Here is a 26,572-nt window from a genome sequence, read left to right on the forward strand (position 1 = left end):
TGTATGAGAATCTGTCTCCAGAGATTATTATATATGAAAAGGGGGTAATTACCAGTGTGAGACATGTAACTAACACAAAACTGTAGAACTGAACTCTGTCTCATAAGAAACATGTTAGTAGCTGCAGCTCTCACAGCTCTGCTGTATTGCAACGGTATTGATACACTACGTGTCTGGGAGCTGGGAGGAACCTGTAGATGTGTCAGGTATAATCATACACAGCTCTGCAGTGAGATCAGGAGAACAGAGAGCGGCCATTACACATCACACTGGTAACAATTACACATTACACCGGTAATTCCCTCCTTTCATATATAATAATCTCTGGAGACAGATTCTCCGGCAGATCAGTGTCCGGCCCATAGCCTGGAACAGCTCATTTACATATAAGAAAAACTTGGATTTCTCTGAAATAAGACATCACATCGCAGATATCAAGGTATCATTTTATTCAGCTTCCTATGACCTGCATACCCATATAGACGCCTTAGGGTTGATTCTACTGACAGATTTCCTTTAAGAAACTAATCTAAATGTTATTTGTGGGTTCCCCAGATTACCCTCATTTCTGATAATGCATGTTAAACAACGCTTTGTAACCAGTACTATTACACTTGTGCGCCTACATGCTTGTTGTAATCACCAGCGTTCTTCAGGGAGGAATAACTAATCCGTGTTCTCTGTAAGATATGTAATACAGAAATGTAGGTGCCCAGGTCACCTGCGGAAGAATTTCTCATGCTTAATTTTAGTTCAAAGCCACTTCAGCAATCTGCTAGATGCTGCGGTTTAGGTTTTTATTTTACACCCCTGGCAAATGGCTGATATTGTCAGGGGAACTTCCAGGGTTATACATTTGCCCCGCTGCAGCTGTCAGTTGAGTTGCTGTAGTAATTCTGTGTAGTTTTTATTAGACGAGACTCCATGGGTCCCAGTTACTATGTGTCTCATAGTTTTCTTTACCTTTCATATTCCTGGGTTGTCTTCATCTCAGTCAGCACACTGGTATCCTAAGGTCGTTCAGGTCCAGCGAATATTATGTGCCACATATACATCCTTCCAATACCGAATGGAGTACAGACCAAGTGGAACACTGCCTCAAGCTGAAAATGGACCCTGTCTGGAGCATAGGAAGAGTAAGACGTCTTGTCCCGGCGTGAGGGGGCAGTCAAGATATTTAAGTGGTCTGGATTAATTCTGGGATTTGCATTTTGGGATCAGAGTTGTGGGTCTGGATTCATTTGAGGGTCTACCCTTTATGGATATTTTGGTGTCTGGCGTTGGAATTCATTTGAGGGTCAGGACTTGGGTCTGGGGTTTGTATTTTGGGGTCTGTCTATAGTGTCTAGCATTATTAGAGGGTCTAGTCTGAGACTGGACTTTATTTGGAGGTCTGGATATTTGTTTGCGTCTTGAGTCTAAATTGTGAGGTTTGGATTTAATATGTAATCTGTGGTCAGATTTTATTTGGGCATCTGGCTTAAGGGCCAAGATATTTTGGGGTCTGAATTTCAGTGTCTAAATTTTGGAGTCTAGAATTAAGTGAAACCTATTGTTAAAAAATTGCACATTAGAATGGCAGATCTGGTACGTATAGCAGTGTATTACGGAGGTATTTTCTCTTAGAATACGTCCTTGGCATGCAATGGAGAAGCCATCGTTTCTGTAACTAATAAACCCTTATACATATGTTGCAAACATAAATTTATAGGATGACCTTTTACTTTTGTCATAGGTGGTGTGGGGATCAAGTTTAACTTTTGCACCACGGCTCTTTAAGTTGTTTGTCCAATAGTGACCTGAAAGAATTGTGCAAACCAGACAAACCCTTTAACCCCAAAATGCTAATAAAATGACTAAAGAATATAACTTTTACAAAATATTTGTCTAACTTGCTTAACATGCAAAGTACTTTTGGCAAAAGAATTACGAGGACAAGGAATTTATGAAGGGAAGGGACTAATATGTTATTCCAGGTTCACCTAGGACCATCGAGTTATTAAGCAGCGCTAACCTTTAGTTGACTGGAGCTATTCTCTCAGTGACTCACCTGTATCCTGTTTTCACACAGAAGGTCACATCCCTTTTTTTACCTTCCTAAATCTTTAATTCACATGTATATTTTTCATTATGAACGTGTTCTGTGCTAAAAATTAATGTGATAAATGAGGTTGTTAGGAATCGAATCTAGCAATTACTAGCAATTCATCACAGCTCACAAAAATACTTAACTGTCGATAATACCATAAAAGAACAAAACACAAACATAAAAGAACAGGTAGTCAGCATATTTTGGCATTTTGAAATGAAGGGAGAACAGATAGATTGCACTAAATTAAAGGGTGTTACGCTCACGCCCGGAATGTTTGGCATGAGCGTGGTTAGTAGTCCCACTGGGCCACGAACCGAGGAGTGCCTGGAGGAGAGTGACTAGGGGCCTCGCCAGATCCGACCACGGCTTAATCGACTCCGTGGTCTGAGGAGGGACGAGGGAGGTGGCCCAGGTGCTACTCCAAGTCAGAACCCGGTCACAGTTGTTGACCCACAACGGGGAATGCAGGAACTGGCAGGCACGGCTGGTATACAGGAGCAAAGTCGCAGGTGCGGAGGACAGGCCGAGCGGAGCAGAGCCGCAGGTGCAGAAGACAGGCCGAGCGGAGCAGAGCCGCAGGTGCGGAGGACAGGCCGAGCGGAGCAGAGCCGCAGGTGCGGAGGACAGGACAGGGCTCTGTTCACATAGAACAGACAGGGAAACACAGGAAGATAGCTAGAACACAGGAGGTAGATACGGAGGGAGGGAAATGGGACAAGCAGAACCAGATACACACAAGGTACTTGCTATGAAGTAGCTAGTGGACACAAAACTCACAAACAGAAGTACAGAGACAACGAGTAGGAGTTAGGTACTGGTTCAGACACTGCAGGAAAAGGAAAGGATCGGACATAGAGACAAACAGGAAACGGGATAGGACACAGTTCAGACAGGAACGAGCCTGGGCATTCAGCCACCAGGGTGGCGGAAATAGACTAGAAGTCACAGATACAGGTAACGGGCCTGGGTACTCAGCCCCCAGGATGGCGGAAACAGACAAGATACAGGACAGGACCTGGCAACTCAGTTGCACAGAACACACTGAAAGAAAGTGTTTCTCAGGCACCTCCCACTGGGTGGAGGAGGTTTAAGTATCCAGTGACACACAGCAATAGGCTGGGGACGCATTAGGACTTCGCACACTGTAACTTTAAGAATCAGGAAGTGCCAGCGCCGCCGCCCTAAGCCAGTAGACAAGAGACATGCACACAGCAGGTAAAGGAGCATAGTGTGCAGCCTGGACTGGTAGGTAAGTTGGCGGTCTTGCATGGAGGGAGATGGTAAGCCCTGCCAGCACGCTGCCAGGGATGTTACAAAGGGATTGTCCACACTGGATAATCCCTGTGTTAAGAGTCCTTGATGAATAAATCAATCAGATTTAATAATTTGCAAGGAAACCTGGAAGCAAGAGTTCATTTCTACTACAGTGTCACCACAGGGAAACTGAAACGTTACATGGCACACATCCACGGGCAGTCACAGTCATGTACGGGCATACCTTGTGATCATGACACTGGCATATGCATTGAAGTAGTGCATGAACACCACTCACGTGCCATAGAGGGGGATTCTGCTTCCCACTCACTAGTCCACACACCATCGTAATAGGCTAAGCGCACCGCACAGATAATCCCCCACATCTACGCCACACTTTACACTGCCACCACTCGCTGTTTTACCAGGCCAGCGAGAGGCCTGCGCTTGGCAACACACTGGTACATATACACACCCAGCTTTCCCAAGTTTCTGAACAGTTCACTATTTGCACTGTGGCTTCAAGGTAACACAACCAAGCTACTTTTGCCCCTCAACATCATGGGTATGTTAGAGCAACAAGTGAAAAAGTTGTAAAATTTTTGATTCTATATACAAAAAGTAGTAAAGTGCTTAATAAAGGGTTACAAAAGGTGAAATAATAAAAATACATACATAGAAGCAAAAACAGTATGAAATAAAAAGGAATAAAATACAGATACAATTCATAAAATGTATCAGTGAGAGGTTCTGGCAGAGGAAAACACTGTGTGAAATACGGACATCTGCATTACTCGTTGCTTCTCCTGGGGTCTGACACGGATAATCTTTAGATGATGTTATAAAAGAGTCTTGCCAGACCCCTTACTTCTCCCTTCGGCGAGGTAAGAAGGGGACAGCTGATTAGATTTGATTATAATCCAGTTTTAGCCCTCATTTCTGCTGTGGACCATATTTTCCCCCAGAAACCTCCTACAAAAACAATATGGCTGTCATCTTACTGAACATCCTTCAAGTATTCTAAACATACTACAGATGAATATGATTTATCAATAATTCAGGGAGATTTTGCACTCCTGTGGGTTGCTAACTACCAAAATTTTTGCAATTTCACCCACAGATGCAAATCGTCTCCATGATCATGGATATATTCATGGATTATGTAAAACAATAAATATAATTAGAAAAAACCTTGAAATATTGTTTTACTGTATCTTGTCTGTGGAGTACAGACAAAGTGGCTCCAGAAGGTGAAAGCATTGACACCCTAGCGTTTAGCACCTATGTGCCAGTGGGGACATACAGGGATATATCTACTGTGCAAAATCGCTATCCAACATTGACAGCTTAATTACTCTGTGTACACACTCCATGTCTGCTCTTCATCAGATAACCTGCATCATTTACCAGTTCACAGCAGGAGAGGCTGGCAGTGATCCAGTGCCCCCAGCCTTTGATCTGTATAACTCATAACTCCACTTTTGACAGCCAAGATAAAGCTCCTGTTTTCACAGGACCCCATAAATGAGACGAGGCCAAAAGACTGTCCTTTTGGCTTCTTTCTACATATTGTTTATTCAACTGAATGGAAAAGTGTTGCAGACTGCTTTTTCCTATACAAAAGGGCCACTATGAAAGAAAAAAAAATAGTATACTCCAAGTTTCCCTTTTTTTTTTTAAATCCGAGATTCACCTACAGTACATTACGTTCACTGCTGGTTGTACACCTTATAAACACATAGGCCCGACAGTAGGCACAACTGCTGCTTGCACTTAGCCTTATCCATGTAATAGACAAAGGTCCCAAATACTCCCAAATATGGGACTCCTCACTATTTACACAAAATGCCATAATAGTATGTTTGCAAAAAAGGTTTCCCGAACCCAAACCATCCAATTATTGTCAGACAGCACTCAGATGCCATTCATGTGCGGTCCATTTTTCACAGACTGTTTGATAGGAGAATATTGAGAAACTGTCTTTTTTTCCTCCATATGAGACAAGCTGATGAAACTGAAAATAAAAACTTGATAAAAAAAATTATAAAATTCGGACTGTTTTTTTTAGCACGTGAGAAAAATCACAGACGTCTGAATGAGCCCTAAAAACATTATGCATCTCTCAGTGGTTAGACTTGACCCTGTGCACTACCGATGAGCACTGCTGACGCTTTGTGGCTGTGGAGGATTTATTCTGGATCAACATCAAGGTTTCTAATAAACAAGGCCGTCCAAAACGCGCGCTTGTGTTTTACAGGAGCCAAGCTTTCTGGTAGCATGCGCGTCCAAGTGGACTGCGTCCCAGACCTGGCTCATATTATCACACATCTTCCAGGAACACTATAGCTAGAAAGAGCAATCAAAAGGTCAGGACTAGTGAAAACAAGACACGAGAAGATTCCTTGTCACTTCTGTATAAATGATCTTTTAATGTCTGGATACAAAGTGTTATTTACAATATCATAGTAACAAATCTCCCCCCTTCAATATAAAACAGAATATTCATAGAGCTTACAGATTACAAAAAGCGGCAGGAGCTTTAGACACTATATTTCCTTAAAACGCTGGATATCCTGACTCCTAGGCCAAACACTTTATAATGCACAGTGCACGTCTCAAGATTCAGAGCCGAAGTGTATACTTGTAAATATGGCTCCTTACGTAATAGGTTTTCTCACATTATAGGACTGGTATGTAACATGTGCTGTTGGTGAGGATTAGTCTCCTCGATTGTAAGGCTACGGCATCCTTCACTTTGGAAGAGGAGCTATGATGATATTCTTATAACCTTTCACCCCTTGTAGGCGGTCACTTTCAAAATTCACCGCTAGCTTGCGAAGTCCAGAGAGCTGGGGAATGAGTTCCACCCGTACTTTGGCATCTTGCCCTGGATCTATAGGACAGTCTCTGTAACCATAAAATTAAAGGTTTGTTGCAATATAATGTGTTTACGTTTAAAGGGGTTGGTCATAATTAGAAAAAAAAATACATATACCTTATATATACACACACATATACAGTATTGTGCAAAAGTTTTAGGCAGGTGTGGAAAAAATACTAAGAATGCTTTAAAAAATAAAAAGTGTTCACTGATAAAAATAAACTCAAAGTGCAAAATGAATGAGCAGAAGAGAAACCTAAATCAAAATCAGCCTTTGCCTTTAAAACAGCATAAAAAGCATCAATTCTTCTAGGTACATTTGCACAAAATTGGGGATTTTGCAGGATTATAGCCAGGTGTATGAGTAAGAAATTATACCAAACAAGTGATAATGATCATCATTTTCATATCTAGTCTAGTTTGAAACAGTCATTACCTTATCAGAAACTGATGTGTTGGAGGCTTAAAGCTGAGTAAGGATATGAAACTGAGCACAAAATCAAGACACAAGGTAGTCAGAAGCGTAATGTCCATAATAGCAGACCACGCGGCCACTATGGGACCCATGAGTAGGGTGAAGGGTCTAGTAATGAATGGCACAGGCCCCCCACCCGACCTCTGGATTTTAATGGTATCTGCATGCTCAGTTGGAGATGGTGGAGGAGAGGGCTGACCGCTCCCTTTTCCGCCATTCATTTTGTGTGTGTGAGGCCCGATGCAGCATTTTACAGGCACTATGACGTCACTATATCACGCCTTCTGTGCAGAGCCTCAGTCCACACTGAAAAGCATTGGTGGAACGTGGCTAGGTAAGTAGTTTTTTTTAAATTATTTTGTTGGTCATTATTTGTGAAGGCTATGAGGGCCTCACAATGTGTATAAGGAGGCTGTGGCCCATCATACTGTGTGTAGGCAGCTTTGGAGCCGTCATACGGTGTATAGGTTACTGATCACAGAGGGACAATGGGGATATCATCCTGCATTTAATGAGTGTGTGAGGGCATTATGCTGTGGGGAGCTGTGGGACCATCATACTGCATATAGAGGATACGTGGGAGCATTATACTGTGTCAGAAAGCGCTGTTGGGCAATCATACTGTGGACTGGGGATGTTATGGAGCCAGCATTCCATGTGTAGGGGGGCTGTGGGGCCAGCATTCCATGTGTAGGGGGGCTGTGGGGCCAGCATTCCATGTGTAGGAGGGCTGTGGGGCCAGCATACCATGTATTTGGGGGTTGTAGGGCCATCATACCATGTAAAGCTGGGCTGTGGGACCTTCATACTGGAAACGAGGCCAAGCGACTCAACTATGCACAAAAACATAGGAGAAGGTGCAGAAAAATGAGAGAAGGTGCTCTGGAGTAATGAGTGAAAATATGAAATATTTGGCTGTAACAGAAGGCAGTTTGCCAAAGGGCTGGAGTGCAGTGTAATAATGAGTGCCTGCAGGCAACAGTGAAGTATGGTGAAGGTTCATTGTGACTTTGGGGCTTCATTTAAGCAAATGATGTAGGTGATTTGGTCAAGATTACTTTGCCCACACTTGCCTAAAACTATTGTTAGCGCGGTTAGTAATTGTAACTTACTCTCCCTCACTTAAAACTCAGCTCATGGACAAGAATAATGTAGCGTTTGAGAACTAAAGTTAAAGCTTTCGGGTATAAACAGGTGCAATCCCATGAAATAGTCAATGGCTAAGTGTTCTAGATTCAGATGCCACACACGTTGCCATGACCAAACGCTTTGCCATACTTACAGTTCCTTAACTACAGGTCCATCAGTCAGACCGGCTCCCTCCACAGTGAAGCTACATCCAACCAGGGGTTCTGATAAAGGATTCTTCATGGAAATCTCAGCCACCAGCTTCCTCTGTTGTTTGGGCTCCCCCAGTACCTGGTAAAATAATGGAGGGTCCGTTTAGTCGAGTTACTTTCAATTTTCAGTTTTGGCGAACTTTACTAATATACATTTTCCAGCAAGTTAAGCCTAAAAAAGCGTTTTTTTGTGACAATAATTTGGATGGCGGTAGGGTTTTTTTTTGGATGAAACCACTATGTGCATTTAGCTACAGGGATAGAGCAGCCAACTTAATCTCTGTGCTGAGTGAAGAAAGCCTAACTAGAATTTCAGCTGTAAATGGAAAGTTTGGGAATACTGTACAAAATAACGAGCGCAATGGTTATGATAGACAATCTGTATCCTTGAATCACAGCTTCACATCAGTGCCCCGCACATGCTTATTCAATGTGGCTATAACTCTTTATTAAGAGATCTTCCAAGATGTTGCTACATAGAAATAGGTTGTTGATAGACAGTCTCAATGATGTGACCCTTAATGTTAGACATGGGTAAGAGCTAAAAAACGCAGTATAACAGAATTATGTCACTCTTCTAAGACTAGAGGGATCTGCCAAATTCAGTCATCAGAACATCTGAAGCTGCTCAGTTCAGTCCCTGCAGAGCAAATCCACAGCTTGATTTGGGTCATTACACGGATTAGTGACGTCATGAACCAGCAGGAAATTCTGATCTATAATGTAAGAAACATGTGTAAACATATCCACTACAAAAACACACTGTACGTGTCCTCCTGGGGATCTGATCGAGAGTTTATCCAGAACATCCCACCCAAACCAATGGTTGGTAAATGCTCTATGTCAAGATGACCGCACAGTTGCAGCAGCTGAGTCTGCCTGGTCACAAACAGTATATATATTTTTTTTTTTTTTCAGTGTAGGAAGGCAGCTGTCAATTGCTGCCACCTTACTGTTTGTGACCAGGCAGACTCAGCTGCTGCACCTTGACACACACACACACATAGATTATATATATATATATATATATATATATATATATATATATATATATATATATATATATATATATATATATATATAAATATATATATATATATATATATACACACAGTACAGACCAAAACTTTGGACACACCTTCTCATTTAAAATTTTCCTGTATTTTCATGACTATGAAAATTGTACATTCACACTGAAGGCATCAAAACTATGAATTAACACATGTGGAATTATATACTTAACAAAAAAGTGTGAAACAACTGAAAATATGTCTTATATTCTAGGTTCTTCAAAGTAGCCACCTTTTGCTTTGATGACTGCTTTGCACACTCTTGGCATTCTCTTGATGAGCTTCAAGAGGTAGTCACCGGAAAAGGTCTTCCAACAATCTTGAAGGAGTTCCCAGAGATGCTTAGCACTTGTTGGCCCTTTTGCCTTCACTCTGCGGTCCAGCTCACCCCAAACCATCTCGATTGGCTTCAGGTCTGGTGACTGTGCAGGCCAGGTCATCTGGCGTAGCACCCCATAACTCTCCTTCTTGGTCAAATAGCCCTTACACAGCCTGGAGGTGTGTTTGCGGTCATTGTCCTGTTGAAAAATAAATGATGGTCCAACTAAACACAAACCGGAATAGCATGCCGATGCAAGATGCTGTGGTAGCCATGCTGGTTCAGTATGCCTTCAATTTTGAATAAATCCCCAACAGTGTCACCAGCAAAGCACCCCCACACCATCACACCTCCTCCTCCATGCTTCACGGTGGGAACCAGGCATGTAGAGTCCATCTGTTCACCTTTTCTGCGTCGCACAAAGACACGGTGGTTGGAACCAAAGATCTCAAATTTGGACTCATCAAACCAAAGCACAGATTTCCACTGGTCTAATGTCCATTCCTTGTGTTCTTTAGCTTAAACAAGTCTCTTCTGCTTGTTGCCTGTCCTTAGCAGTGGTTTCCTAGCAGCTATTTTACCATGAAGGCCTGCTGCACAAAGTCTCCTCTTAACAGTTGTTGAAGAGATGTGTCTGCTGCTAGAACTCTGTGTGGCATTGACCTGGTCTCTAATCTGAGCTGCTGTTAACCTGCGATTTCTGAGGCTGGTGACTCGGATAAACTTATCCTCAGAAGCAGAGGTGACTCTTGGTCTTCCTTTCCTGGGGCGGTCCTCATGTGAGCCAGTTTCTTTGTAGCGCTTGATGGTTTTTGCAACTGCACTTGGGGACACATTCAAAGTTTGCCCAATTTTTCGTACTGACTGACCTTCATTTCTTAAAGTAATGATGGCCACTTATTTTTCTATACATAGCTGCTTTTTTCTTGCCATAATACAAATTCTACAGTCTATTCAGTAGGACTATCAGCTGACTTCTGCACAACACAACTGATGGTCCCAACCCCATTTATAAGGCAAGAAATCCCACTTATTAAACCTGACAGGGCACACCTGTGAAGTGAAAACCATTTCCGGTGACTACCTCTTGAAGCTCAACAAGAGAATGCCAAGAGTGTGCAAAGCCGTCATCAAAGCAAAAGGTGGCTACTTTGAAGAACCTAGAATATAAGACTTATTTTCAGTTGTTTCACACTTTTTTGTTAAGTATATAATTCCACATGTGTTAATTCATAGTTTTGATGCCTTCAGTGTGAACGTACAATTTTCAAAGTCATGAAAAGACAGACAAATCTTTAAATGAGGTGTGTCCAAACTTTTGGTCTGTACTATATATATATATATATGAGATATATATATATATATATATATATATATATATATATGAAAAAATAGTAGAAACAGCACTCCAAAAAATAGATGATTTATTAGCTCAGCAAGAGCTGTGGCAACGTTTCGGCTAGATACAGCCTTTTTCTTTGCTTGAAAAAGGCTGTATCTAGCCGAAACATTGCCACAGCTCTTGCTGAGCTAATAAATCATCTATTTTTTGGAGTGCTGTTTCTACTATTTTTTTCATATGTAAGAAGGTTTGGTATTTACCTGGAGGACGGGCACCCACCTATTTACAATTTGTTTGCTTGTGCTGCATTTTTCCTTCTTTTATTCCATATATATATGGACTATTTAATTCCTAAGGCATCATAATTATTGTTTTGGCTCCTTTTGTGAAATCTATGTCAACTTGACAAAGTGATTTTGTATGGAAAGCCCAGAGTCTAACAAAAGGATCCCATGCTTGTTCAGTATTGCACCTGATAGCTTAGGCTGAGGTACTATACAGAAGAGGGAGATGTATTCATCTGTTCCTAGCCCAAATATCATCACCATTTTAATACATTTGTGATTATTGCACAGTGGATCTGTATATTATACAAGCCAGGAGATATTTCTCCACAATACTGTGCACACTATAGCTCTGCCCCATCCTCATTAGAACCATATCATCATTAGTGCCATCATTGTACCATCTTCAGACAATTGTTGTATCCTGGGACCATTTGGGCACCTTCCAAAAACTCTTTATTCACCTATTTAAAAAGCCTACAATACAGGACTAATGGTTCCATGTTGTGCTCTCTAGGCTATGGCTAGCAGGCAGCCCACCATTGTATAGTCAGTTCTCCTTCAGTATCAAACTGGTCAATGGTGAGTGTGAAACACATAAATTGAACTTGTCACATGAAAAGTGCAGGGTAATCTGCAGGTTAAAAGCGTTTTGAACCAGCCCGGCACCCGCACTTAGAAGCCTGCTGCCGAGAGGAAATTAAGTTCATTCTTCCCGGCAGCGTTCCGCTTTCAGTCATGGGGGTCTACACGTGTAGCCCGGTCCATTTCCACCTCAGGCACAGGAAGCAACGATTTTCCTTTAACTCCAATTCTGCTTTAAGCAGCATTCCCAAACTGTGATGACCTTGAAAAAGACCGATCCAAAGGTCGAAACGTTGGTTTATATCAAGGGCTTATGTCCTGTTTTGTGAAACAAGGGGCACATGTGATTAATAAAAAAAAAATTCTGCATATTTCATATACTGGAGTGCCGAAGTTTATCACAGGAAACATGGTTGGCTGTAACATCAGATGTTGCATCATTGTGCTGATGTGGTGGTCCTGGAGGTTAGAAATCCACCAAACATTGATGACCTATCCTGAGGATAGATCATCATTATTAAAGGTAAAGGAATTGTCTTGTTAAAAAATAGTTAACACCTACAGTATGGGCAGGGTAGTTGATAACTTATTGATTGTTGGGGGTCTGCTAAGGACCCACACTGATCAGCAGAGTGAGGAATCTTTATCCCCGTAACAAAATGGAATGTCACTTTGGATGCCCGACTGCTGCTCCATTCAGTCTCTATGGGGCTGTGATCAATAAGTTGTCACTTATCCTGTGGATAGAAGTGTAGAACAGAAAACCAAGGCACTCCATACTCCAAACAAAATTAGAAATTTTATGTAATATCAGCAGAATATCTGTGTAGAACAATGGGGCAACATTTTGGCTACATGACCTTGTTCATGACCACATAGGGAATATAGATGTGAGCAGATTGATCCAGATAGCTTGTTTTCACTGCACATTGCCTAACACCGTTAAGTCCCAGCGTACCCCATTTATTGCCTTTCTATGGCTTCCTGCCACCAATGATGACAGCTTCTCTCGTGAGTAGATACACTCTGGGTGGAATAAGCTCACACTATAAAAACTATGAGTTACGGAATGTTAATAATAATTCATAATGGATCTTAATATTCTTACCAGGCTGAGTGTATAAATCAACAATGATACATGTGCTTTATTTCATTCAGACTTACCCTCACTTTGACGTCAGGGTTCTTCACATAAATGTCTCTCACAGCAAGAAGAATATCATTATTAGAATTGTCATGGAGAAGAGCCACCACTTTGATCGTGTTGTCCTGGGTCAGACTGCTGCCATAATCCTCATAGAGAATCTTCAGAGGCACGGTATTATCTGACAGTAAAGAACATAAATAGTCAGTGAACCAATGTAAATGTATAAAATTAAGAAAAAAAACATATTTAAAAGGAATTATACAAGAACATCTTGACAATTACATAACAGCAGTAGCATTGCAAGGGTCTTAAAAGATATGGGGCATTGGTCTTCCCAAAAACCTATGGGCCCAATTACTCAACACCAGCATTGTCCACGCCAGTCTTGATGAAGGGGCATGCTGGAAAAATTAGTTACAAAAAAACCCACCAAAACTCTGAATGAGTTAGACTGCACTGCTTCACGTGAGAAACCCTCTTAAGATTTTAGTCTATGGTCTAGTCATTTTTATGTGTACTGTACATTATAGATGATGCGAGGAGGATCCCTGTGTCATGCACATGACATCAGCAGATAAGAACCATTAATTGTTGTCACGTGACTAGTGTTGAGCATTCCGATACTGAAATATCGGGTATCGGCCGATATTCGCGGTATAGGAATTCCGATACTTAATTCCGATACTTTTGCAGTATCGTATACCGGAATCGGAAGTTCCCATAATGCAATGAGCCATTTTCATTTTATTCAGCCAATGAGGATCCTAAGAAGTGTGGGCACATCCTGTTAGGCATGTAGGCATGTTAACTAATGGCATGGCTGTGATTGGCTGCTGAAATGATGTCATGATGCACTATAAAAGCCGCCGCCGCCATTTTGAGCTCACTCTGCTGTGAATTCAGTTAGGGATAGGACGCTGTTGTTCTGAGGGACAGTTTTAGCTACCTATTTGGTCTATTCTGCTTTACCCAAGCTACTTTATAAATCGCTGTGCCTTGCAGCACTAGTGCACAGTTCTCTGTGCTGTTCACCGCTTTCTGCAAGGTCTGTGTGTGTGAGTGCAGCTCACCCTGTAGTGTGTGCTTCAGCCACGTCTGGTTGTAGTGCACTTAGTGTGTGTCACTGCCTCATACATTGTCCTTTTTTGCCAATTCATAATTTTTCCTGATATCTCCTATTAGTGTGGTGGTTCCATCCGTATTCAGCTAAATTGGTTCCAAACACACTATATAGGAGTAGATAGAGAAATTTTTTTGGTCTTGCAGCGCTAGTGCACAGTGCTCTGCATCTGCACTGTTCACCGCTGTCTGCAAGGTCTGGTGTGTGAGTGCAGCTCACCCTGTAGTGTGTGCTTCAACCACGTCTGGTTATAGTGCGCTCAGTGTGTGTCACTGCCTCATACATTGTCCTTTTTTGCCAATTCATAATTTTTCCTGATTTCTCCTATTAGTGTGGTGGTTCCATCCGTATTCAGCTAAACTGGTTCCAAACACACTATATAGGAGTAGTTAGAGGAGCCTTTCTGCAGCATTGGGCCCTGCAGCCCCAGCCAGATTAGTATTAGCCTATTTTTTGTAGCCTCATCTATTGCATTGTAGGTTACCTTCCTACATTGTAATAGCTACAAAAAGTTTGTGATACTATCGCTATTACATCTTTAGGCACATCCAGTGTCTTTTTGTGACAAAAAAAACCTAAATAAAGTTCACCAAACACTCCACTTTACAGTTGTGTAGGCCACATTAGCGCATATTAAAGTCTAGTCCACACTTTATAAAATTAGTGTTTCTTATACCTGTTAGCAGCTGTTCAGGAATAAGCACACTAAGCCCTTAGTACTTTTCTGCCTATCTTTATCAGTCTACCAAGATGAAGAAGGCAGGGAGTAAGGCATGTGGTCGTGGGCGTGGAGTTTCTGCAGGGAGAGGACATGAGGATTCTGTGCCTGCAGGGAGAGGACGTGGGGATTCTGTGCCTGCTGCGGGCACCACTGACTCAGCATCCCCCAGTTTTACCAGGGAACAGTACTTTATGCGCAGCTTTGTAGGAGCTAGCCGTACCCCACTGCTTCGGGAGGACCAAATTGAAGCCGTTGTCGGATGGATGGCAGCTAACGCATCGACTTCAATTAGTTCCAGATCCTCTCAGGTCCTGAGCACTGAAGAGCACCCATCTGTCTCTTCACCACCTGCCAAATTGCCCAGGCAGTCAGAGAGCCCCTGGACAGGAGCCATCTCTACTTCTGTTCTCTGAATCTCTTGGCTTGGAAAGAGGGGGCCAGCCAAGCAGAATTCGAGAATTTGAAGAAGAGGTAGTATGCAGTGATGCGCAACCGTTTTGTCTCTCTGAATCTGAAGAGGCGGGTGGGCCAGTGCCTATGGTCAGCAGCACACCTCAGTACGCATTTGATGATGAGACTCAGGTGCCACTTTCTGGTGCGTACTGTGCTGTCGAGACTACCCAGGAGAAGCAGTTGTTTGAAGAGGGTGGTGTAGATGATGAGGTCCTTGACCCATCATGGCGTGAGGGACAGGAAGGTGGTGGGAGCAGCTCTGAGGAAGAGATTCCCCGATCAGCCCAAAAAGGAGGGAGAGGGAGGGGGCAGACTTGGTTGCCTGTAGCCTCCACTTCGGCACCCATTAGGAGCAAGGCTCTTCCAAAATCCAAAGCGGGCACTCCCAAGACTTGCAGTGCCTGGTCCTTTTTTGACACAGTTGCAGATGACATTTGCTTTGTCAAATGCAAGCTGTGTAATTAGAAGGTGAAAAGAGGGAAAAGTGTCAGCAACCTCAATACCACAAATATGTGGAAACATGTGCGGACCAAGCACGTGGTGGAGTTACAAAAACACACTGAAGACCTAGGCCAACCTACAGCGCCACCTGCCACCTCTTCAGCTCGTGTTGTAGCCTCTTCCTCCAGCTCACACACAGCTGGTTCGGCTTCCTCACAGAATCGCCATGGAAGAACCTCTGGCACTGTTGTACAGAGACACAGTGTAATTCCACCCACAGCACCACTTTCCCAGTCATCCTCACACTCCCAGGCCAGTCTACAGCCATCGTTAGCACAGGCATGGGAGAAAAGGCGCCCATACTCGGCAAACCACCCCCGAGCACAGGCTCTGAATGCTGGCATTGCTAAACTACTGGCCCTTGAAATGCTATCATTCAGGCTGGTGGAGACTGACACATTCCGTAACTTTATGGCATTGGCAGTCCCACAATACAACGTGCCCAGCCGTTTTTATTTCAGCAGGCAAGCCGTCCCTGCCCTGCAACATCATGTGGAGGGAAAAATTAAACATGCGCTACAAAACGCCGTCAGTAGCAAGGTCCACCTGACCACCGATGAGTGGACCAGTAAGCATGGACAGGGACGATACCTTTCCCTCACTGCCCATTGGGTAAATGTTGTGGAGCCGGGTACAGATCTTGAGAGTGGCGCTGTACGTGTTCTGCCAACTCCAAGGATTGCAGGAATCCAGTCTGTACACATTGACTCCTCCTCATACTCCAGTTCCTCTGAATCAGCGCTGCAGGAGCCGTCACGGTCTACCTCCACATCGACCCGTGAACGGTTACCTGTTATGGTGACCAATATGAGCACAGCCGTGGCCAAACGTCAACAGGCCGTATTAAAATTAATTTCTTTGGGGAATCGAAGCCACACAGCGCAGGAGCTCTGGAATGCCATCAAGCAGCAGAGCGACGTGTGGTTTGTGCCAGCGAATCTCCAGCCAGGCATGGTAGTGTGTGACAATGGCCGAAATCTGGTGGCAGCTCTGGGCCTAGGCAACCTCACTCACATCCCATGTCTGGCACATGTGCTCAACTTGGTCGTGCAGAGTTTTTTGAGGGACTATCCGGATCTTGATGCACTGCTTCACAAGGTCCGCATAGAGTGCGCTCACTTGCGGCGTTCCAGCAATGCAAGATCACGCATTGCAGCTCTGCAGCGCCGATTACGTCTTCCGGAACATCGCATCATATGTGACCTACCCACCAGGTGGAATTCAACGTTACATATGTTGGAGAGGTTGTGTGAGCAGCAGGCAGCAGTAATGGAGTACCAGCTGCAGCAGGCGCAAACAAGTCGCAGTGCGCTCCGTTCTCACTTCACCACCACTGAGTGGGCCTCTATGAAGGACATTTGCCACGTTTTGCGTGCCTTCGATTATTCCACGCGGATGGCGAGTGCAGATGATGCACTAGTCAGCATGACTATCCCCCTTATCTGCCTGCTTGAAAAAACACTGCAAGCACTAAGGGACGAGGTTTTGGAAGAGGTGGAGGATGAGGAGTCACAAATGCCATCTGCTTCTCTACAGTCTGCGCAACGTGGTTCCTCACAAAGGCCTAGGCAGGGGACACTTTGTGAGGAGGATGTGGAGGAGTCAATGGATGAGGAAGACATCTGTCCAGAGGAGGGAGGTACACAATGCTCTAGTAGTCAGTATCTAGAGTGAGGGTGGGGTGATGCAGAGCAGGCAGAGATCACGCCTCAAGCAGGGGACAGCGTTTCTTGGCCAGTTGGCAGTCTGCAGCACATGGTTGATTTCATGCTGCAGTGCCTGAGAAACGACCGCCGCATCGCCCACATTCTCAACACGGCTGATTATTGGGTGTCCACCCTCCTAGATCCTCGCTACCGGGACAACTTACAAAGCCTCATAACACCGTTGAACCGGGAGCGTAAAATGCGGGAGTACCAAGACGCACTGGTGCATTCCATCATGTTCTCCATTCCAACCGAGAGCAGTGCTTCTAGTGCTTTACAAAGCAGCTCAGTGAGTCGAGGCAGTGGAGGAAGCTCTGCACAAAGAGTGAGCAGAAGCAGCGCCTCAGCACAAGGCAAGACCAGTATGGCCGAAATGTGGCAAAGTTTTGTGTCCCCGCCGCCACAAATGTCTACACCATCACAGACAGCTCCAGTCAGCAGGAGGCAACGTTTCCGTCAGATGGTGACAGACTACATGTCTTGCTCTCTTAGTGTACTCCCAGACGGCTCTTCTCCCTTCAAGTTTTGGGTCTGTAAGCTGGATACATGGCCAGAGCTTAGTCAGTATGCATTGGAGGTGCTAGCTTGCCCTGCTGCTAGTGTATTATCGGAACGCGTCTTTAGTGCCGCAGGTGGTGTACTAACAGACCGTCGCATGCGACTATCCTCCGATAACGATGACCGGCTTACTTTTCTCAAAATGAACAAGGCCTGGATCTCTCATGAATTTGCCAGTCCTCTTCCAGAATAAATAATTGGTTGGCAACAGTATCCAGGTCTCCTGTTCTGTTCATGTTTCTACCACCTGAACTGTAATCCCTGAGCTCCAACACCGCCAGTTGGCGCTCGGAAGTGCCGTCTGCACAGTCAACACTTGCTGCCGTATCATTGGGGTTCAGTAACGTCAGCTGTTCCCCGGCTGTGCGGACGGCAATTTCTCCTGCTCTGTCCACATCCACTGTACTACTGATTTAAAACCTCCTCCAAATACACCTCTGGCTTCTCTGTTTTCAGTATTATCCCTGAGCTCCAACACCGCCAGTTGGCGCTCGGAAGTGCCGTCTGCACAGTCAACACTTGCTGCCATATTATTGGGGTTCAGTAACGTCAGTTGTTCCCCTGCTGTGCGGACGGCAATTTCTCCTGCTCTGTCCACATTCTCACTACTACAGATTTTAAAGTTGCTCCAATTACACCTCTGGCTCCTCTGTTTTCAGTATTATCCCTGAGCTCCAACACCGCCAGTTGGCGCTGGGAAGTGCCGTCTGCACAGTCAACACTTGCTGCCGTGTTATTGGGGTTCAGTAATGTCAGCTGTTCCCCTGCTGTGCGGACGGCAATTTCTCCTGCTCTGTCCACATCCACTGTACTACTGATTTAAAACCTCCTCCAAATACACCTCTGGCTCCTCTGTTTTCAGTATTATCCCTGAGCTCCAACACCGCCAGTTGGCGCTCGGAAGTGCCGTCTGCACAGTCAACACTTGCTGCCATGTTATTGGGGTTCAGTAACGTCAGCTGTTCCCCTGCTGTGCGGACGACAATTTCTCCTGCTCTGTCCACATTCTCACTACTACAGATTTTAAAGTTGCTCCAATTACACGTCTGGCTCCTCTGTTTTCAGTATTATCGCTGAGCTCCAACACCGCCAGTTGGCGCTCGGAAGTGCCGTCTGCACAGTCAACACTTGCTGCCGTGTTATTGGGGTTCAGTAACGTCAGCTGTTCCCCTGCTGTGCGGACGGCAATTTCTCCTGCTCTGTCCACATCCACTGTACTACTGATTTAAAACCTCCTCCAAATACACCTCTGGCTCCTCTGTTTTCAGTATTATCCCTGAGCTCCAACACCGCCAGTTGGCGCTCGGAAGTGCCGTCTGCACAGTCAACACTTGCTGCCATGTTATTGGGGTTCGGTAACGTCAGCTGTTCCCCTGCTGTGCGGACGGCAATTTCTCCTGCTCTGTCCACATTCTCACTACTACAGATTTTAAAGTTGCTCCAATTACACCTCTGGCTCCTCTGTTTTCAGTATTATCCCTGAGCTCCAACACCGCCAGTTGGCGCTCGGAAGTGCCGTCTGCACAGTCAACACTTGCTGCCGTGTTATTGGGGTTCAGTAACGTCAGCTGTTCCCCTGCTGTGCGGACGGCAATTTCTCCTGCTCTGTCCACATCCACTGTACTACTGATTTAAAACCTCCTCCAAATACACCTCTGGCTCCTCTGTTTTCAGTATTATCCCTGAGCTCCAACACCGCCAGTTGGCGCTCGGAAGTGCCGTCTGCACAGTCAACACTTGCTGCCATGTTATTGGGGTTCAGTAACGTCAGCTGTTCCCCTGCTGTGCGGACGACAATTTCTCCTGCTCTGTCCACATTCTCACTACTACAGATTTTAAAGTTGCTCCAATTACACCTCTGGCTCCTCTGTTTTCAGTATTATCCCTGAGCTCCAACACCGCCAGTTGGCGCTCGGAAGTGCCGTCTGCACAGTCAACACTTGCTGCCGTGTTATTGGGGGTTCAGTAACGTCAGCTGTTCCCCTGCTGTGCGGATGGCAATTTCTCCTGCTCTGTCCACATTCTCACTACTACAGATTTTAAAGTTGCTCCAATTACACCTCTGGCTCCTCTGTTTTCAGTATTATCCCTGAGCTCCAACACCGCCAGTTGGCGCTCGGAAGTGCCGTCTGCACAGTCAACACTTGCTGCCGTGTTATTGGGGTTCAGTAATGTCAGCTGTTCCCCTGCTGTGCGGACGGCAATTTCTCCTGCTCTGTTCACATCCACTGTACTACTGATTTAAAACCTCCTCCAAATACACCTCTGGCTCCTCTTTTTTCAGTATTATCCCTGAGCTCCAACACCGCCAGTTGGCGCTCGGAAGTGCCGTCTGCACAGTCAACACTTGCTGCCATGTTATTGGGGTTCAGTAACGTCAGCTGTTCCCCTGCTGTGCGGACGGCAATTTCTCCTGCTCTGTCCACATCCACTGTACTACTGATTTAAAACCTCCTCCAAATACACCTCTGGCTCCTCTGTTTTCAGTATTATCCCTGAGCTCCAACACCGCCAGTTGGCGCTCGGAAGTGCCGTCTGCACAGTCAACACTTGCTGCCATGTTATTGGGGTTCAGTAACGTCAGCTGTTCCCCTGCTGTGCGGACGACAATTTCTCCTGCTCTGTCCACATTCTCACTACTACAGATTTTAAAGTTGCTTCAATTACACCTCTGGCTCCTCTGTTTTCAGTATTATCCCTGAGCTCCAACACCGCCAGTTGGCGCTCAGAAGTGCCGTCTGCACAGTCAACACTTGCTGCCGTGTTATTGGGGTTCAGTAACGTCAGCTGTTCCCCTGCTGTGCGGACGGCAATTTCTCCTGCTCTGTCCACATTCTCACTACTACAGATTTTAAAGTTGCTCCAATTACACCTCTGGCTCCTCTGTTTTCAGTATTATCCCTGAGCTCCAACACCGCCAGTTGGCGCTCGGAAGTGCCGTCTGCACAGTCAATACTTGCTGCCGTGTTATTGGGGTTCAGTAACGTCAGCTGTTCCCCTGCTGTGCGGACGGCAATTTCTCCTGCTCTGTCCACATCCACTGTACTACTGATTTAAAACCTCCTCCAAATACACCTCTGGCTCCTCTGTTTTCAGTATTATCCCTGAGCTCCAACACCGCCAGTTGGCGCTCGGAAGTGCCGTCTGCACAGTCAACACTTGCTGCCATGTTATTGGGGTTCAGTAACGTCAGCTGTTCCCCTGCTGTGCGGACGGCAATTTCTCCTGCTCTGTCCACATCCACTGTACTACTGATTTAAAACCTCCTCCAAATACACCTCTGGCTCCTCTGTTTTCAGTATTATCCCTGAGCTCCAACACCGCCAGTTGGTGCTCGGAAGTGCCGTCTGCACAGTCAACACTTGCTGCCATGTTATTGGGGTTCGGTAACGTCAGCTGTTCCCCTGCTGTGCGGACGGCAATTTCTCCTGCTCTGTCCACATTCTCACTACTACAGATTTTAAAGTTGCTCCAATTACACCTCTGGCTCCTCTGTTTTCAGTATTATCCCTGAGCTCCAACACCGCCAGTTGGTGCTCGGAAGTGCCATCTGCACAGTCAACACTTGCTGCCATGTTATTGGGGTTCAGTTACGTCAGCTGTTCCCCTGCTGTGCGGACGGCAATTTCTCCTGCTCTGTCCACATCCACTGTACTACTGATTTAAAACCTCCTCCAAATACACCTCTGGCTCCTCTGTTTTCAGTATTATCCCTGAGCTCCAACACCGCCAGTTGGCGCTCGGAAGTGCCGTCTGCACAGTCAACACTTGCTGCCGTGTTATTGGGGTTCGGTAACGTCAGCTGTTCCCCTGCTGTGCGGACGGCAATTTCTCCTGCTTTGTCCACATCCACTGTACTACTGATTTAAAACCTCCTCCAAATACACCTCTGGCTCCTCTGTTTTTAGTATTTACCCTGGGCTCCAATACCGCTAGTTGCTGCTCAGAAGTGCTGTCTGCACAGTCAACGCTTGCTCCAGTGTTATTGGGGTTCAGTAACGTCAGCTGTTCCCCTGCTGTGTGTCCGGCAAATTCTCCTGCTTTGTCCACATCCACTGTACTACTGATTTAAAACTTGCTCCAGTTACACCTCTGGCTCCACTCTGTTTTTAGTATTTACCCTGGGTTCCAGCACCGCCAGCTGGTTCTCGGTAGTTCCATTTGCTCTTGTACCTTCTACTACCCATCCGGGTTCCAGTACCGTCAGCTGGTTCTCGGCAGTGCCTTTGGATTAGGTGCCTCCCTCTCGGTATCCAAGTTCCACCAAATTCTGCTGGTTCTTGGTAGTGCTTTCTGGCACAGGTACCTCCTGCTTAGTAACAGAGTTCCAGTACCGTCAGCTGGTCTTCGGCAGTTCCATTGGCTCTTGTACCTTCTGCTACCCATCCGGGTTCCAGTACCGTCAGCTGGTCCTCGGTAGTTCCATTTGCTCTTGTACCTTCTACTACCCATCCGGGTTCCAGTACCGTCAGCTGGTTCTCGGCAGTGTCTTTGGCACGGGTACTCCCTCCTGCCCAGCCTGGTTCCAGTACGCCAGCTGTTTCCGGGTAGTGTCAACGTCACTTTGCCTCCAATGCGTTGTCCTGTCGTGTTGCGGTCGGGTTAGCCGACTCTATGGTGCCTGCAGTTTAGGTGACTCCTATGTGGGCTGCGGGATCTGGCAATGAAGGCTGGTTCCATAGTGCCAATAGGACAAGCACCCCCTGTAGGAATGTGGGTTTTGGTAACTGCGGCCGGCTCGCGGCCTTGAACTTTTTTTTACATGGGTACCTTCTGCTACCCATCCGGGTTCCAGTACCGTCAGCTGGTTCTCGGCAGTGCCTTTGGATTAGGTGCCTCCTTCTCGGTATCCAAGTTCCACCAACGTCTGCTGGTCCTTGGTAGTGCTTTCTGGCACAGGTACCTCCTGCTTAGTAACCGAGTTCCAGTACCGTCAGCTGGTCTTCGGCAGTTCCATTGGCTCTTGTACCTTCAGCTACCCATCCGGGTTCCAGTACCGTCAGCTGGTCCTCGGTAGTTCCTCAGCTTTCTTGTACCTTCTGCTACATTTCCAAGTTCAAGCTTTTTGAAATGGTTCTGGGTAATCACTCTGGATCTCCCTGACGAGGACCCTGAAGACGAGGACCCTGAAGACCAACCCTAAGAAGACGAGGACCCCGAAGACGACGACCCTGAAGACGAGGACCCTGAAGACCACCCCGAAGAAGACGAGGACCCTGAAGACCACCCCGAAGAAGACGAGGACCCTGAAGACCACCCCAAAGAAGACGAGGACCCCGAAGACGAGGACCCAGAAGACCAACCCGAAGAAGACGAGGACCCCGAAGACGAGGACCCCCGAAGACGACGACCCTGAAGACCACCCCGAAGAAGACCAAGAAGATGACCCTGAAGAAGTTGACCAAGAGGACAAAGAAGAGAAGACAAGCACCAAGATACAGAAGAACAAGAGACAGAAAACCAAGAAGCAGAAATACAAGAAGCTGCAGAACAAAAAGCGGAAGAACATTAAGCATAAGACTAAAAATCAGAGCAAAAGATAATATCTAAATTATAAGCAGAAGATGACTAAGCAGTGTATGGGGGTGAGTCCGTTCCTCCTCGTGGTGCCCCTGGAAAAGACCTGCTGCTGCAGGCCAAACTGAAAGCGGACAAATCCTGTTGTAAATCTTTTGTGACGGGCAGAACGAAAGGTGTAATGTCCAACCTTTTATAGATAACAACTACAGGAATGCCTGTCACAAATAAGAATATGATGAAGAAGAAGAATATGAAGAAGATGAAGAAGTAGAATATGAAGAATGTAAAAAAAAAGAATAATACGAAGAAGGTGAAGAAGAAGAAGATGAAGAAGGTGAAGAAGAAGTGGATGAAAAAGATGCCGAGGATGATGAAGGAGAAAGTGTGGGAGAAGTAAAAAAGAAGGTGAAGAGCATGGAAGTAGTGAAACATAAATATCTGACAAAATATAAAAATACTTAACATAGTCAATATTTCCGTAACTCAGAACGTCTTAAAAAAAATATTAATTCCTGCTATTCCATTTGATTGGGCTAAACCTCTATGCCTTTATTGTCTCCCCCACCTCCCCCAATACATTCTACATTATTCTTAGTTGTTTTCCTTCATGTAGAATTAACCTACAAGGAAAGAAAGGGTTTATTTTCATTCCGATATTTGTGTCCCATTGACTTGCATTGGTTTCCGGTATCGGAATCGGCGATATCCGATACTTTTTCGGTATCGGTCCGATCCAATCCGATCCGATATTTCCCGATATCGGAAGGTATCGCTCAACACTACACGTGACTGATCTCTCGCTGTTCAGCCTACATTTTTTTTCCTTATCTAAGGAAATAGTGCCATCATATTCCGTAGCACTTTACAGACATCATCATCACTGTCCCCGTCGGGGCTCACACTCTAAATACCCTAGCAATAGGTCTTTGGACTGTGGAAGGAAACTGGAGTACTAGGAATAAACCCACGCAAACACAGAAGAACATACAAACTCTTTGCAAATAGCTACAAGAAGCAAAATGAACATAAACCCTGCTGTAAATAAATAAAAAACAAAAGTGCATTTAAATAAAATAGGATTCTTAGTAACACTGTTTTTGATCAAAAATAGTATGAAAGCTATCCCACCACAACAAGGTGAACCTGTTCAGAATAGTCATCCTCTGTCTAATATTAAAAACATTACCATGTGTCAAAGTTCACCTTCGTATGAATAAGGGCAGACAAAGGACCGGGTCCCGAACTGTGGACACCAGCCAAGGGAAGCTTTTTAAATGTATTATCCAGCTTCACCTTGTTGTGGTGGGATAGCTTTCATACTATTTTTGATCAAAAACAGTGTTACTAAGAACCCTATTTTATTTAAATGCACTTTTGCTTTTTATTTATTTACAGCAGGGTTTATATTCATTTTGCTTCTTGTAGGTTTTCCTGATTCCTGGCCATTGTGAAACATGTACTTATGTGCTGCATGTATACCAACTTAAACCAAGCTCAAATTGTGTTTTTCTTTGCAAATGTTGTTCTTGGTGGAATTTGAACCCAGGACCCCAGACCACAGTGCTAACCACTGAGCCACCATGCTTGACTTTTTTTTATTCTAGACACAACACAGAAATGATCGTCCACACATTTCAATATGAATGTGAAATAATGAGATCATAGCTGAATGTGAAGGAAAGGTCCAAGTCTAGAGGTGATTTGTTCCTCCAGTACAAAAAAAATCTTGAATGAATGATGGCGGCAGATAATCATATATTACATAATAGGGTTCGCTCTTCTGTAGATTTACAATCAATATGGATGCAGCCTTGCAGAACCCTTACTGCCAGAAAGTGATATAATACGACCACACGGCCCATTTATTATTACCACAGAGAATGTAAAACAGCAATGAGGAATGAGAAGTCAGAAAGGACAACAGAAAACTGAACTTCAGATACAAGATGCTCGGTGGACAAGGTTTCCTGATAAATTCAACATCACGCTTCCTCTAATGAATCCATAAAATGTGGAAAAAATAGAAATATATACCCAGTAAAGAAGGCTGGTGAATGGCCTAAGAACGAATAGCAGTCTCCACTGTAATCCCATCATAAAAGTGATAGGCTCAGTTAATAATTGGCAATCTAATACATTGGGTACAGTGCGCCAACGCCATACTGGGACCACAAACAACCAGATGTGGACACATACATCAGTTTGCCACAAGCCACACTGCTGCACAAGTAGTTCAGGTAGGTCCGGCTCACTCACTTCTCACTATGGTACTATAAGTGGGTGCCACTGCCAGCCTGATGGATTCGGAACCTGAAGCTCGCATTGCTAATCTAATATTTTGTGCCTTATGTTATAGAAAAGCAGATGCATTATGGAGTATTCCCAAGCCTTACAGCAATGTTAGTTGGGCACTGTATTGTAACCCCTTTACCACCTTGAGTTTTTAAGTTTTTGCGTTTTCATTTTTTGCTCCCCTTCTTCCCAGACCCATAACTTTTTTATTTTTCTGTGAATATGGCTGTGTGAGGACTTATTCTTTTGCGGGACAAGTTGTACTTTTGGATGACACCATTGACTTTACCATATCGTGTACTGGAAAACAAGAAAAAAATTTCAGGTGCAGTGAAATTGTAATAAAAGTGCAATTCCACAATTGTTTCTTGTTTATTTTTATACCATGCTCACTGAATGCTAAAACTGACCTGTCATTATTATTCTCCAGGTCATTACGAGTTTGCAGATACCAAATATGTATAGGTTCTTTTTTATTTATATGATAAAAATCTAAAGTTTGTAAAGTAAAAAATAATGGCGCCATTTTCCGAGACCCGTAGCATCAACATTTTTCGTGATCTGGGGCTGGGTGGAGGCTTATTTTTTGTGCGCCGAGCTGACATTTTTTATTGATACCATTTTGGTATAGATACGATGTTTTGATTGCCCATTATTAAATTGTTAAGCAATGTTGCGGCGGCCAAAAAAAAGTGTAATACTGGCATTTTAATTTTCTCTTCTCATTACGCCGTTTACTGAACGGATTCATTCTTATTTTTATAATGACAGATCGGGCAATTCTTGATTTGGTGATACCAAACGTGTATTTTTGATTGGTTTTTAATGGTTTTATTTTGAATGGGGAGAAAAGGGGGTGATTTGAACATTTATATTTTTTTATATTTTTAAAAACATTTTTTTTTCACTTTT

At 44.6% G+C, this 26,572-nt stretch overlaps 1 protein-coding gene across 1 annotated transcript in view; it reads right to left on the reverse strand.

The window, feature by feature from the left end:
• Positions 1-5,755: 5,755 nt before the first annotated feature.
• The window catches only part of TGM2 (transglutaminase 2), a 68,676-nt gene continuing 47,859 nt past the window's right edge, over positions 5,756-26,572 (reverse strand). The window contains exons 11-13 of the mRNA XM_073683852.1: positions 12,807-12,967; positions 7,985-8,121; positions 5,756-6,253 (exon numbers count right to left, since the gene is read on the reverse strand). Coding sequence (XP_073539953.1) covers positions 6,097-6,253; positions 7,985-8,121; positions 12,807-12,967 — 455 coding nt within the window. The 3' untranslated portion in view covers positions 5,756-6,096. The remainder of the gene's footprint in view (positions 6,254-7,984; positions 8,122-12,806; positions 12,968-26,572) is intronic.

This window comes from Phyllobates terribilis, unplaced genomic scaffold (assembly GCF_046119375.1).
Source record: "Phyllobates terribilis strain yellow unplaced genomic scaffold, ASM4611937v1 Scaffold_5__5_contigs__length_657084704, whole genome shotgun sequence".
Taxonomy (NCBI): domain Eukaryota; kingdom Metazoa; phylum Chordata; class Amphibia; order Anura; family Dendrobatidae; genus Phyllobates; species Phyllobates terribilis.